The sequence below is a fragment of the Falco biarmicus genome, chromosome 6 (genome assembly GCF_023638135.1).
Source record: "Falco biarmicus isolate bFalBia1 chromosome 6, bFalBia1.pri, whole genome shotgun sequence".
NCBI classification, from domain to species: domain Eukaryota; kingdom Metazoa; phylum Chordata; class Aves; order Falconiformes; family Falconidae; genus Falco; species Falco biarmicus.
This window is the reverse complement of record NC_079293.1, coordinates 57,680,558-57,694,505: the sequence shown is the minus strand read 5'-3', so window position 1 is coordinate 57,694,505 and position 13,948 is coordinate 57,680,558. Positions and strand designations below refer to the sequence as shown.

The 13,948-nt window shown below is 38.6% G+C and overlaps 1 protein-coding gene across 1 annotated transcript; it reads left to right on the top strand.

Annotated features, from left to right (window-relative positions):
* Positions 1-5,881: 5,881 nt before the first annotated feature.
* On the top strand, positions 5,882-13,706 carry CENPW (centromere protein W). The gene is made up of 3 exons (XM_056344117.1): positions 5,882-6,009; positions 10,965-11,078; positions 12,770-13,706. Exons 1-3 carry the CDS (start codon positions 5,920-5,922, stop codon positions 12,794-12,796), a joined length of 231 nt encoding a protein of 76 aa, XP_056200092.1. The 5' UTR covers positions 5,882-5,919; the 3' UTR covers positions 12,797-13,706.
* Positions 13,707-13,948: the final 242 nt, after the last annotated feature.

Sequence of the window (13,948 nt, the reverse complement as noted above, 5' to 3'; positions counted from 1 at the left end):
TCCCGCTGGTTATCACCTGCTGTTTATTAATAAAACCCAAATAAACTGTATTTATGTTTTTGATCTGAGATATATATGAGATCCATTGTCTAATTAGCATTAATGTTAACAAATATGCATATATGCCCCTTTGTTTTAGTACATTCACAGGGCATTCAGGCAGTACCAGGCAAGAAGTGGGTTTTTCACTTACAGCAGCTTCAAGACTGCTTCCTCAACTACTTTAGGAAAGCTGAGGATTACTGACAATCAGAACACCAGCAAGAGGCTAATTTTTTTGCTACAGATGTTGACACCTCAAATTGGTATCACCCATCTTCCTCTGCAGCCACGGCCAGAAAACTGGTGGAAAGATGCACAGCTAAGCAGGCCATTCTGTAGCACATCATTTGGCATTTCAGAGTTGACATAACCTGAAGGAAATCAGTGAAGAGGTAGGGGACACACTGTTGCATATCAGACTTCTAAGGGTTTCTTTCTGACTGAAGTAGAAGTCAATGGGGAAAAAATGTGGTCCTTGTGGAAGGCGAAAGCTAATGTCTCTTCTAGGGGGGGCTAAAAGGTGGTGTTGCCCTTCATGTGAAAAACAAAGCGGAGAAAAACCATTACTCTCAGGCCTTCTTGTGGTCAACACTTATGATCTACTCTTCCTGATAAATGTGATTAAAAAGTTGGCAGTTGGGTAATACGTATTCTTTATTAATCTTTGCTTGAATTCTCCATGGATGCCCATTACTACTAAATATTTTATGCTAATCAGACCAGTTTTCAGTGAAGATCCCAGGGAATGTCATTAAGCTTTGTGATCTCCTTTCTTCTCTGTTTGTAATACATCTGCATAAAACATATTTTTTTGGATGGCAGACAACAGGTATTTTTCAGAATATCGTGTAGGTTTGTAGAAGTTTCTCAGAGAACGTGGTCCTTTTGGCAGGTCTGGATTAGCTGATCAGAGTAGAGGTGCCAGAAGATCCTTCTGGTTTGTAGCTAGTCGTGGAAAGATGACCTCTGCAGAGGATAACACCGTTCCTTCTGGAATTTGGGAGAAGAAATATGACTGGCATGAAATGGGTGTATCAGATCCGAGAGCAAAATGTAAACAATGTAAAAATCTAAAAAAGTACTGGGAAAAGTTACATGAACACAGAGGAAGTAGTGATCTGAAGTAATTATTTTTGGTGTTATTTTTTCATCTTTATGGATTTCATTGGAAACACCAAAAATAAACAATTTTCTGTTACATAATTAGGTATTGGACATATATATCAACCTGATCCTGCATTAAATTAGTTCAAAGGCAGTGAAACTGATACACTTTTAGTTGATGGCATGCCAAGTGCATGAGGAATACCTCTGAAGGTAAAAGTGACTGCTGAGCTGTGATTTATATGCCTTTTCTCTTTTACAAAAACAAGACTGAATCTTAAATTGTAAACCCTAAATTCAGTGAACAGTCTGAATTTCAAATACAGTTTATGGTGTTTTGCCTTTCTTATTTTTCACTGTTCAACACTGGGCCTGAAAAGAGATAGAAACAGAGCTAAATAAATAAATAAAAAAAGTAATTTTAAAAACAATTGATCCTACAGACTTCCTTCTTTTCTTCATGAAAATAAAAGGTGAATGCCAAACAAATCTTTGAGCTTCTAGTATTTACTATTGCAATAAAATTACTGCCATTATATTAATAGCAACAGCCACAGGAGAAAAGTTTCTTGTTAAAATTGCCATTTCCACCTTCTTTTTCAAGCAACAGATTTGCTTAAGTTCCATGGAGGAGAGGGAAATATACAATTTCCCCCTTTGTATTCTCTCTTTTCCCGTTTCTTTACAAAAGTACTCAACCACACCTGAATTACCCTATATAAAACAGAAAGAATATACAGATGTAACAGGAGAGTCAGTCTATGTACTCCAACCACGATGATCAAGCCTATCAACTATATTATAGAAGAGTTTACTTTTGCTGAATTGTTATGTTCTGTTTTAGAGATATCTTTTCATCACTGAAGAAAACATCAAAAGATTTTAGGCTTTGACATTCATATCCAGGATAAGTTTCAATGTCTTTCATCAACCACTGAAACTGGATTAGCACCAGAAAGTATTTAACAGTCTACCTCCCTAGAGAAAAAATTGAGGGACCTCTGGCTTAGTAAGAATCTATAAAATCTATAAATCTATTAATTTCAAGATACCACACATTTGAAATGGAATTCTTCAATGTTCTTTGGGAAGGTTGGCTCTAAAATTATGAATTGGTGAAGAATTTATGACGAGTCTGACTGAGGATAATGTCAAAATCTACAAACAAAACAATTAAACTAATAGTTACAAAGGACAAGCTGGGAGACCCAATTCAACAAATTAAGAGGGGTTTATAAAAGTTTCAGGTCAGAAAGGAAACACTGCTTTTTAACTTAATTTCCAAATACTAGCCTTGTTCTAATTTACAGCGTATTAGAGGAGTGGACAAAATAGTCTTTAATTTAATCTCTTTCCTTACAGAAATGGAGGACAAAATGTTTACTGGTTTGCAGTTCAGCAGTGATGGCCTCAAGCTTGGCCTCTTTTTAGTAACTAAAATGTATGGAACTGTTTTCAAGAAACCCACATAATCTGGAAGTAAAAGTGACAAAATAATGTCAATGAAGTTGCTTTTATTCAAAATCACTGCAAAAGTGGTTTGTTTTCCTGAAGAAGTTAGAGCTGGATGGTGACATTTTAATAGCAGAATTTTCCTAGCTCTTATCGTTGGTACCAGATGATTTATTTAGTTCCAAGACACAGTTCAGTATTGCTGGAAAACTAGGAAGATGCTGTGCTGCAGCTGAAGCCACGAAAACACATCCAGTTCACAAAATGAACTAATGCATGATTAAAACCTGCAAGTTAAAACATGAAAAATGGAAAATTCTTGAAATACTATTTGAAAATAAGGTAACTGCTTGTAGAAAATGGATAATGCAGATATAAAATAGAAAATAGAAAATGCAGAAAACTGCAGCTTTTGAAGAGGCGAAACATGAAAATGTGGCTATAAGGCACATAACTGCCTTTTCTGTAATGCTGCATGAGCATGACAAAATTAACAATTTCAACTTTTCAAAAATTAATTTAAAATACATTTCACATTATTCTTTTAGCTATTTAAATGACATTGCATAATAGCAGCACTATAACAGAACATTATGGATTCTATCAGAGAGACAAAAAAGTCATGTTCAAAATCAGAAACAATGTGAATTTGCAGTTTTCTATGATTCACTGTAATCATTAATTCATGTGTTAATATAAATCAAATAATTTAAACATTGTGATTTAGTTTAGTTAAAATTGTCCATTGTAATGTATAATGTACAGCGATGTAATTTTTTCTTGTTCTACAATATTCCTGTATTAAACTATTCAAAAATCATATTTACAGAAATATTTACTGATAAAGAGATTAACATATATATTCAATGAGAAATTTTAGCTATTGAAGTTCATGTTTGCTCAGTAAATCAGAACCTATAATTTAACACTTTTACATTGGACCTCTGTTACCAATTGCTTGCAGTAGCTGATGCCATAAATTTTCCCAAACATCAGAGAAAAGGAAATCTGGTAAATAAGTAGATTTGAGACAGCACTTTCAATTATTATTTTCTGTGGCTAAACCCAAAGAATAGTCTACTAGAAATATAAAACTATCAGAACAAAAAAAAGTCTAATAATTTTTATTTAACGATAGATTTTGATTCAGTCATTGTCTATCTAGCAAGTGCATTACTAAATATATATAGTTACTAGTCTTGAGTCACAATATCTGTCATTTTATGCACATTGCTGCACAGTTTCAAATTTGTATGATGTATTTTAAGTTTTAGACCTATAGTGGAGGCACTTTTGCAACATACACAGTTTATAAAATGCTTGCCCATACCATTTTCCCGGAGTCTGAGATCGCAAGGCCTGATTCTCAGCTCAAGTTAGGTCCAGTGGTGTTACTGATTTATCCCAGCTGTAGATCTGAATCTCTTGACACACTGAATTATTGCTGAACCCAATGCAAGTTTCTATGTGTGTATTAAAAGCATTACAGTATGTGACCCTATGTAGCTCCTGAGTCATAGCCACTTAGGTAACTGAAAAAACAAATGTTTACTTCCAGCAGTGCTGCTGAACTATTAACAGTGATTATTATTAAACTGCAGAACCCGCCCCCCCCCCATATTTTAGTGTGCTTATCCCTTCACAGAAAAAATGTTAAAACTCTGATTTTAAGATCTGCATCACTGTTGATGATTAATGGCTAGTGACAGTCAAAGCTGAAAGAACAAAGCATGGTTTTCAACTATCTGACAGAGCATGAAGAACTGGCAAATCTTAAATTCTCTTGTGCTGTCAGATATCATACTTCTGTTTGGACTACATATTGTGCATATCGCAAAATTCACTAAAATACCAAATCATACCGATTTAAGAACATACTTCAGTAAAACTGATTCACATCTGGGTGCTGATAATTTTGAGTATGTTAAGACAATATATTTATCTTATTAACATTTAAATTTGCAAACATTCCGTACGCCAAAGAAAACAAAACCCCTAATAAATATGCCGAAAAACCCCATACCTCAGTATGAAATCCTGACCCCTTCTCCAACTAAGTACACACAGTCCAAATACACTGAGAATGCCAAGCTACAGGGGCCCCTCTGTGGGGAAACCTGTATTTCAGTCAGCAGCATCCGTCAGCCAAAATAGAAGTGTAGGGACAGACGCTAGAGAAAGGATGACACTTCAAAGTGGTGGCCGATTTCAGAACGAGTGTGTTTCTGTGTACCATTAAGGCAATGCCATGCTTGTACTAACGCAGCATTTTATGCGGATTTATGTGCAGAACATAACTGTCACTCTGGGCTCATTTTAGTGTGCTTTGCGGTGCTAATTAGGCTCCTGGTCCTGTCGTCGGCCCAGACTAGCCCATTTGGTGTCACATCTCCCAGCAAGGTCATGCAAGGCAACGAAGGAGAGAAAAAGTGTGTTGTACAGCTCCCTCTGCTTCTGCAGCAAATAAATCCTATCACACTTCAAGAGATGACTGCCAACTGAAAATCCACAGGTCTTGGCCTGGGGCTTGCTCAGGTGGCACTGTGCCGGTGCCATATTCCCTCCGTTTCGGGAAACCTCTGCACGTGGCAGCAGCCGGATTTGAAGACCAGGTAAAGGCACTCGGGGAACCGCCGCGTCCATTTTCTTTCCTGCTGATTAAAAAAGGCCTGGGCGGAGGTTTGATCAACTTGCTAAAGCTAGAGCTAAACCCAAGTCTCAGCGAGCTTACAGGGGAAGCGGTGTGACACACAGCGGCCCGCGAAGGAACGGCTGTCGCAGCGTCCACCTCGCACCCGCCCGCCGGGCTCCTCCCGTCCCGCGCCCGCTGCCTCCGCCGCGGCACCGCGGCCCTCGCCCCGGCGATCGCTGCCGTCGGGCGCCACAGCCCCCGCCCCTCACCGGCGGCCGGAGCGAGGGCCAGGCCGAGCGCGCCCCAGGGGCCCGGCAGCGCCGCGGGCCGGGGCGCCGGGCACGGAGGCGCCGAGCCGCAAGCGCAGGTGAGACGGCGCCTCTGCCCCGAGCGGCCGGGCCACTGCGGGGTGCGCCGAGAGGGCAGGAGGGTCTCCCCGGATTACTACGATTTCCGCGGTTTCCAGGGAGCCGCTCGATCGCCGCTCGCACGCCGCAGGCGGGAGGGAGGCAGCGGTCCCGGCCCCGGTCCCGGCCCCGGCCACCGCCGCCCTCCTCGGGGGCGGCCGTTGGGAAGTACGTCACGGCGGGCGCGCGCCTGCGCCAGGGCGGCGGATTTGAACGGCGGCGGCGGGCGGGCGGGAGCCGTTGGGCCCCTTCGCGGCAGCAGCGGGAGGAGGAGGGGGAAGGATGAAGCGCACGGCGCCCCGCTCGACTTTGCGGAAAATCATCAAGAAGCACAAGCCTCAGTTACGCCTGGCGGCTAACACCGACCTGCTGGTGAGGAAGGAGAGGGGCGGGCGCCGCGGGGGCGGCCTGGAGATGCGGGCCGTTCCGCCCCTCGGCGCTGCCCCCGGCCCCTGACCGGCGAGGCAGGCGGAGGCCGGCCGCGGTCCCTGGCCGCTCCGGCAGTGTGGGGAGCCCGAGGGCCGAGTCCTTCAGCTCCATCCGCGCTCTCCCGGGGAGCCTGGGGGTGGTAGCGCGGGGGGGGGGGGGGGGGGGGCAGTTGGCCGCTTAGGGACAGGGGTCCCTAAGTGGGGACATTTAGTTTCGAAATGTTTTATTGCTTGAAAGACGCGGGCCGGTGGATTGTGCGTGCTGGAGCGCTTTGTAGTTGCTGTGTGTAATGGGATGTCACGTTACTGCTCAGGGTGTTTCTGCGGTGACCTACGGGCAGAGGGGCACAAAACTTGTGGGGAGATGGAGGGCGGGTTAGCCTAATAAAACGTTAGTAAATAGTGGCTGCAGCTTTCTGCAGCTTTCTGCCTGCTGTATTGTAGATTTCTGACCGAATTTGGGGATTCAGGGACAGGCTGATGCATAAATATTGTGTCATTACATGTACACGCTGCTCTTCGAAGAGTTCTATGTAAACGGGCTGAGAAATGGGAATTTGGTTTACGTGGCTGTAACGTTTGTTGTTTATGTAGGGCAGGTCGGGTATGCGGATATCAATCCACTTAATTGTGATCAACGAGTTGCTAAACCATTAAGTCATCTTGAATAATCGATCCTACTTTTGTAGAAGGCCATCTAAGTAATCTGCCCAAAACTAAGGAATGACAAGTCTTGTTAGTTATCTAATGAGAATAAGGTGTTGAGATCCTGTTCATTGCTTTAAAACACCTGTCATAAAGGTGTAGACATAACAGAACCACATCAAAACAAGTTTCAGACAACAGGTCAACCAATTTGGATTCCTTCTGACCTGCAATAAGGGATTTGTGGCACAGGAAGGGTTTGTCTCACCAAGAAATTACTTGAGTACAGCAAGAAAACCTGACCTCGAGATCTTGTGGTAGCTGCTGTGTTGGAAAAAAAAAATATCTGTGCATAAAAAGTATTCTTTGAAGTGTGTTCATAGGCTTGACTTGCTGAACTGTCATGCCCTCTTGTTTACAAATGTGTGTGATTCTCAGAACATTAATGCATGCTGTATACTAGTATGGTACCTGACTTGAATTGTAAGTCTGTATTTCTTACGTGTATAAAAGTTGTCTTGCAGCATCTTGAAGGTTGGTATCTGGGTATATGAGGCTAAATGTAGATATACAAAATTGAAAAAAAATAGATGAAATGAATATGCTAATTACATGAAGGGATTTACATTTGAATGTAAGCTGTACATATTTTTCTAATTGGTCTAATAAAAATAAGATCTTTTCCTACTTCTTTCGCTATCTTTGGAGTATTTTATGGACTAAAGACCTGGCCCCTTGCTGCTTGTGCTCACACCTACTCAAAGCTTACTCAGTGTCATTTATTGTCAACCAATCAAACTTACATAATCACTAATAACATTTTTTGTAGATGTTAGTAACAGTTGGTCTGTGTTTCCATGGTCATGTTAATTAGGCTTCAAGGTAGTGTAGCTGTCTGAAAAAGGGTAAGTGGGACATCCATCCAGATCTTGGGCATTGGTTCCCATCTCTTCTTTGTCCTGGCACCAGCATCCTGTGGATTGCAAAGACAATCAGTGAATTGAATTGACTGAAACTAACAAACAACAACAATCTGACCTAGCTTAAAATATAGCTATGCAAATACTCATTCTAACACAAAGGATGAGATAAGAATGAATTTTAATAATGTGGTGGAAGCATGGATTATCTCTTCTGGTGATGTAAAATTAAATGGCCTTTTATGTTAGGAGGCTTGGCTTTTTTATTTTACCTTTAAACAGGAATGCCCAGGGGTGGGGATTGCCCAATATATTCTTCAAATAAGCATGTGGCTAAAAGCTCTTTAGCTCTTTATTTCTATGAATAAATAACACAGCTGCAGTTTTGCTTTATTTAAAAAAAAAAAAAAAGGGTGAGGGGAAAGTTTAGTTCTGTAGTTAGACAAGTAGTAAGTTTTGGGAGTGGTTTTTTAGTGTCTCTCTTATTCCCTACAAACCTTGTAAGAGTGATGGCATACTCTAGAAATTGATACAGTAGCTATCTTAACATGACAAAACCATATACATTTTGAGTAAAGTGCTTGTGTCTTCTGTGGGGGAATAGAGAATCAACTAGTTCGGTTTCTGGGTTGTCTTCCTGAATGATCCGTGCTCTGTGTTTGAATCTGCTGTGGTACTTAACCAGTCTAAGGAGGAGGTCTTCCTACCTAGTTTATGACTTAATCTGATTGTTTTCCTTTTCTTGGCCTTCAGTGATTATTTTTCCTCAATAAATCAGTGTTACCTATGTCATCGTTACTAACAAGTCTGAGAGACATAAGAATTCAGATAATTTTATTAAATACTTGAATGTTTCTTCTTCGGTTTTCAGATTCTTTCAATCAAATCTCTTTGCAATTTGAAGCTTTGTCAGAACCTGTTTCTTAAGTGTTATCTTTCTCTGTGCACAGCGTAGCTAACAAATTTCATCAAAATTTATCAAGAAGCTGATTTTTTGAAGGAGTGTGATAATATTTTTGAGTGAAGAGATAGGAATAGCTTTTAAGGTTTTCCCTATGCTATTAGAACTCAGTTAGTTACCTTTTTGAAAATAAGAGGTAAAGATTTTAGTACTGAAGTTCAGCTGTTCCCCCCTCCTCAACGGCCTGAGAAGAAAAAGCTGCAGACTTTGCTCTTGCTTGAAATTACAGAAGAAAAGCAAGAGCTCAGCTGCTTGTTTTATTCTGTAAGGGCAGGTTTATATTTACATTGCAGGAAAAGCTTGAAGTATTGCACTGAATGACACCTTTTTTCTTGGTTACCAGCACAGAATGATGACTGAAGGCAAAATATCAGTCTAAAGAATTGTTCTAAAGTTATGGCAGCAAAAAAAATTACAGTGCTTGTCCCTGCTATTTGTTAGTTCTGTTGAACAGGTGTGTGGGAGCTGCTGTGCAAGCAGTGTTGTGAGTTTTTACATACGTTTTTAAAACTTTGCAATCTTTTTTTTATGGGAAATAAGCATTCTGTTGTGTAAGGTAGTTTTCACATGTAGTTCAAAACTTTCTAAATTTTATGTAGATGGACAATAATACATAGTAAAGCAATGTCTTTAAACAAATACAGTATCACTTAGGTACTTGTCAGTAACTGCTGCTCATGCTATTCAGTCATTCTGCCTTTCATTAGCCTCTCTCAATTGCCTTGAATAATCTGGAATATTTATTAACATGTGTGCTTTATTGTGGAACGTTCTGATTTTAGTTATGTGACTATTTTTAAACCTATAGCAGGGGAAACTTCTCCACATGCAGCGATTCGCTTTGAAAATAGCAAGATAAAGGTACAGTGATTCTGAGAGAAGACGTGTTTCCTAAAGGCAGTTTTAAAATTAATACTTTTGCCTTTAGGATTCTCAGCAGAAGGACTTGCAAGTATGGAAGCTTTTGTTCCATGTCCCTTTTCTCCCCCAAGTTTTTTCCAGAAACCTAACCTCCATGTTGATAAGTCTAATAATGAGCGTTCTAATGTTGAACACTATTTTAGTGCCACTGCTTGATTCTGTCGGAGATTATTTCTGTGTAACTAAAGAGTAGTTTAAAAATAGCTTTGATATTTTGCTAAATAAATCTGCAAGAACATCTGCTTTTTGTGTTGTAGATGCTCCCAAATGATGCCAAATATTATGTAAATTTATCTATAGCATGCTGGCTTCATTTAATTCAGGAGATTAAAAAAAACCACCCTAAATTGCTTGTCATATGGACAGTGAAATGCCTGTCCTCTAACAGATTCTTTGTGCTGCAAACCCACTGCCAAAGTATTTCCTATAAACTCTAACTTGTTACTTATTATATATTTCTAGGCTTTGCAGATGAGGTATGGCAGAATAAGTATATAAATTTATATAAATATTTCATATATTTTCATATATTTCAGAAGTATTTTTATGCACTCTTGATTGAAAATGTATTTTTGTACACTTCACATAGCAAAGTTAATATTGTTTGAAAGTTTAATTTACAAAAGGTGCAATTACCAGTTTTCAGGCTGGACTGTTAAAACAGTTCACATAATGTTTGTATAATGCTAAAAATTTGTATTACAGGTCACTTATTGCACAGGGGTGCTTTTGGCTGGCAGTTCTTAGTCCACGTTAGATCAGTTCCTTGCCTGCTGAAATTTTTGCTGCCTCTGTACTAGCAGTGTAGCATTCTGTATTGAACAGAATACTGCCCTATCAGTTCTTTTCATGTAAAAAGGTTAAGTAAGCAATGAACTGGGAAAAAAATAGATGGAGCCTCCTGACAGTGGAGAATTTTTTGTTCTGGAGAAATTAATGTTGGTGCTTCTTTACACTGGAAAGGGGCAGAAGTCCTTGAACTTGTCTGTGGTCCATTTGCTGATAAGGCAGGGATAAATTTGCTGTTCGTTAAAAGTCTGGCCATTGTAGTGACTGAAAACTGACTATACTAACTAGTAAGCAAAAAAGGCTTCATCTTATTCTATGATATTTATATTTTGTTATAAAAATACTAATAAAAATCAGATTTGACTTCTGTTAGATCAGTTGTTGTTTGTATGATCATTTCTAGAGCACTTCAACTATTCAAGTATACCAAATTTAAACTTTATTTACTGGAATCTTGCAGTAAGGAATGTCTTGGGAATTTATTGGGACTTGAACTGAGTGGTACTTCATTTTCCTGAGAACACCTTTCAGGAATTTGGAAGCAGTCTAATATGTGAATCCTCTGTCTCAAACAATGAACTTTTTTAAAAAAAAAAACCCAACCAACTATGCTTAAGCAGTTTGAACCCTTCTTGATAATTTTTTTTTCCCCCTCTTTTAAAGGTACACTTGAGCTTCTTACTGTTTCTTCATCGGCTAGCAGAAGAAGCCAGGACAAAGGCTTTTGAGAACAAAAGTAAAATAATTAAACCTGAGCACACTATAGCTGCAGCAAAGGTAATAAAGCATTTGTAATATTTTTCTTTTTTTTGTTTAATGTAAAAATGTATTACAAAAGCATATGCAAAAGTTTTCTGTGTTAGTGTTTATGTGTTTGGATTTATAGTCCAGAACCTGCAGAGACTTAATGTTCTTTAATCCATTGTTGGCATAGTTCACAGTTACCAAGACATCAAATTAACTCTCCTTGCCCTAATAAATATAGCCCTATTTTTGATTATTCCATGTTTAAGTTCATAGTTTCATTATGTGGGTAAGTCTACACAGTAGTCTACCAGCAGGCATCCTGAAAGCCCAGGGAATAGGAGCAAATTCCAAAGTTGGAGTTCAGATGGTACTATATCAAGGAAACATTCTGTTTTAACTCCAGTAATATAGATGAAGCTTTATGGAACAAGTGAGAAATAGTTCAAAGAGGTTCAAATACTTTACACCTTCAGTTCTTACCTGCTTAGTCTGAAAGATGTTTGAAGTGGTTTCTTGCAGCATTGTGTGGATGGTACTTGAAGAGATACTTCGTGTGATGTGTTCAGCAAGCGAAGGACTACGCGAGGATTAAACTGTGGGTTGTTATATGGGTAGTTAAGCATAACAAAAAATTGCTCTATGAATATCTGTGAAGGAGGAACCCTTTGAATTACAGAGCATGGTAAGTTTTGTGTACATGCAAAAGAAGAGAAAGAGGAAGGTACTATGCAGCTTTCTCTAGAAGGGATTTGAGTAGTGCCAAAGTATGACTGAAATCCTTCGTATTCCATAGCTCATTTCACTCGCTAGGATGTATCTGCTTTAGGTTTCATGAAGGAACTCAGTCTTTAATTTGTTGTCTGTTCAACCACCTATTTACTGCTTGGCAAACTGGAAGAACAAAACAGTGTTATCTGATATTTGGGTCCCCTGGATTCTGTTTATCTTCCCCCCCCCCCCCGCCTCTGGTGAAGTGTTTAGTTTGATACTTTGTATTACTATAGTAACAGAAATATATACAGGATGTGTAGGGTAGCCAAGTGAATGTTACAGTTGGAATTGCATTTGTGATTTCTTTTTAACTGCAATCTTAACATTATTTGAACATTTTTGTGCTCCATTTATTAATTTTTTTTTTAAGATGAGAAGAAAGGAAAAATTGCCTGTATTTTAATAATGTTAACACTTAAATGGTCCCACTTGGGCTTTGAAGTTCATTTTTCAACTTAAACTCCAAACCAAAAAATGTCCTTCCAAGGGTCTGGGTACTCTTGATATAGAAAGAAATAAGGCATTACAAACAAAAATTGAGCGTAGTAGCCATATAATCGCAAACCTTATTTTTATCTTTTTGTCTAGGCCTAACAGGGTAAGAGCTTCAAGGAATATGCTGAGAGCTTGGAAGTGTTATTGGTATTTCTCAGCATTTCATTTTTAAAATAAGCCTTTTCTTTTACAGAGTTCTTGATTATGAATGTTCTTATTAAAAAAAAAAACAAAACAACAAACAAAACCCACCAAACTTTCTGATACTGCATTTTTCTATGTGCTTTATTTCTAACCTTTTCCCTAGTCTTTTACCCTTGGTGGCTATACTCCTGGAAGCGGATTGTTTGGCTAGGTGAAGCTTTGGTCTGATCAGCCTAGCGTTTTGGATTTCTTACTGCAGCCCGGATTGTAGTAATAAAAGCAGTTATAAATATACTTTTTTCTTTTTGCAGGTTATTTTAAAGAAAAGCAGAGGCTAGAAAACAGACCACTGGAATTTCAAAGCATGTTTTTCTGTGTTTTCTTACTAACGTGAGATCCTGCGAGCCAGCTTTTGCACGCGTGGAAGTATTTATTGATGTCTATCTCATGACTATTTTGCTGTTTCTTTAAAAAAACTAATTTAAAAATCTTACAATGTATATTTTCATACACTTCATGCATACTATTAAAATGTGTGTCACTTGCCTTGAAGACTTCCAGCGTACCTTATTTCTTCCATAATAACAGAGGGATGCCTATACCATAGTCACTTTTCACGTACAATGTGACATTTATTATAAGTGTGAAACTTTTAAAGGAGAACAGCAATAAAAATGCAGGTTCCACTAAATCCATTATAGATCAAGTCGTTGAAAGTAGATTTACTAGTTAAACAAAATTTTGGCTTTCAAAACAATCACTGTAGAAACTAGTGTATTGAATGCCTTGGCTTCGATTTATTTATAAATGTCTTAATATTTTCTAAATAACTTTGAAAGATAGGCTGAAACTTCTGTGTTCTGGGGAAAGAATACATACTTTGTATTCTAAATAGCACTCAACTGTTAAGCTGGTCTTTTGTTTGATGTGGTATATGAGACAAGTTGGTGGTCTCTGATGCAGTTGCTGTGGAGAGATGCATGTTATGGATAATAAAAGATCTGGCACAGCTGATGTTTTTGAAGTTAGATCCTGTACAAATAGTGAAGATCAGTTGGCATGAGTGCCAAGCTACTTCCTCCTCCCTTTCGATGAGTGTCATCCTAACTTGTCAGAAGTCTGGAAATGTTCATTATGTAAAAATATCTTCTTAAATTAAGATCATATCTGTTCCTAATCTGATATTTTAAAACAGCTGCTGAATGCTTTTCTTAATAAATCTTTTAATAAAGATATAGTTGAAACTCACATTTTGAGCTGGTAATACAGTTTTGTGGAATATGAGGTATCTGATGCTTATGCACAGTGATCTATTCTTAAAATAAAGAATTTTAAGAAACATTTTATATTGAGTAGTCTAATTCTGTTTAACAAGTTACTGAGTGTATTCTAGAAACTCAGTAAAAAAGAATTGCATTTTATATTTTTGTAATCTAAGGAAACTGTCCACATACTTTTAAAAGCCTGTACAACTTTTGAAAAGTCGTTCT

Excerpts from the sequence above, each read along its gene's own strand:
- CENPW (XM_056344117.1), top strand. The coding sequence starts at position 5,920 with ATGAAGCGCACGGCGCCCCGCTCGACTTTGCGGAAAATCATCAAGAAG. Across the intron at positions 6,010-10,964 it reads CGGCTAACACCGACCTGCTG|GTACACTTGAGCTTCTTACT; the intron begins GTGAGGAAGGAG and ends CCTCTTTTAAAG. Across the intron at positions 11,079-12,769 it reads ACACTATAGCTGCAGCAAAG|GTTATTTTAAAGAAAAGCAG; the intron begins GTAATAAAGCAT and ends TTCTTTTTGCAG.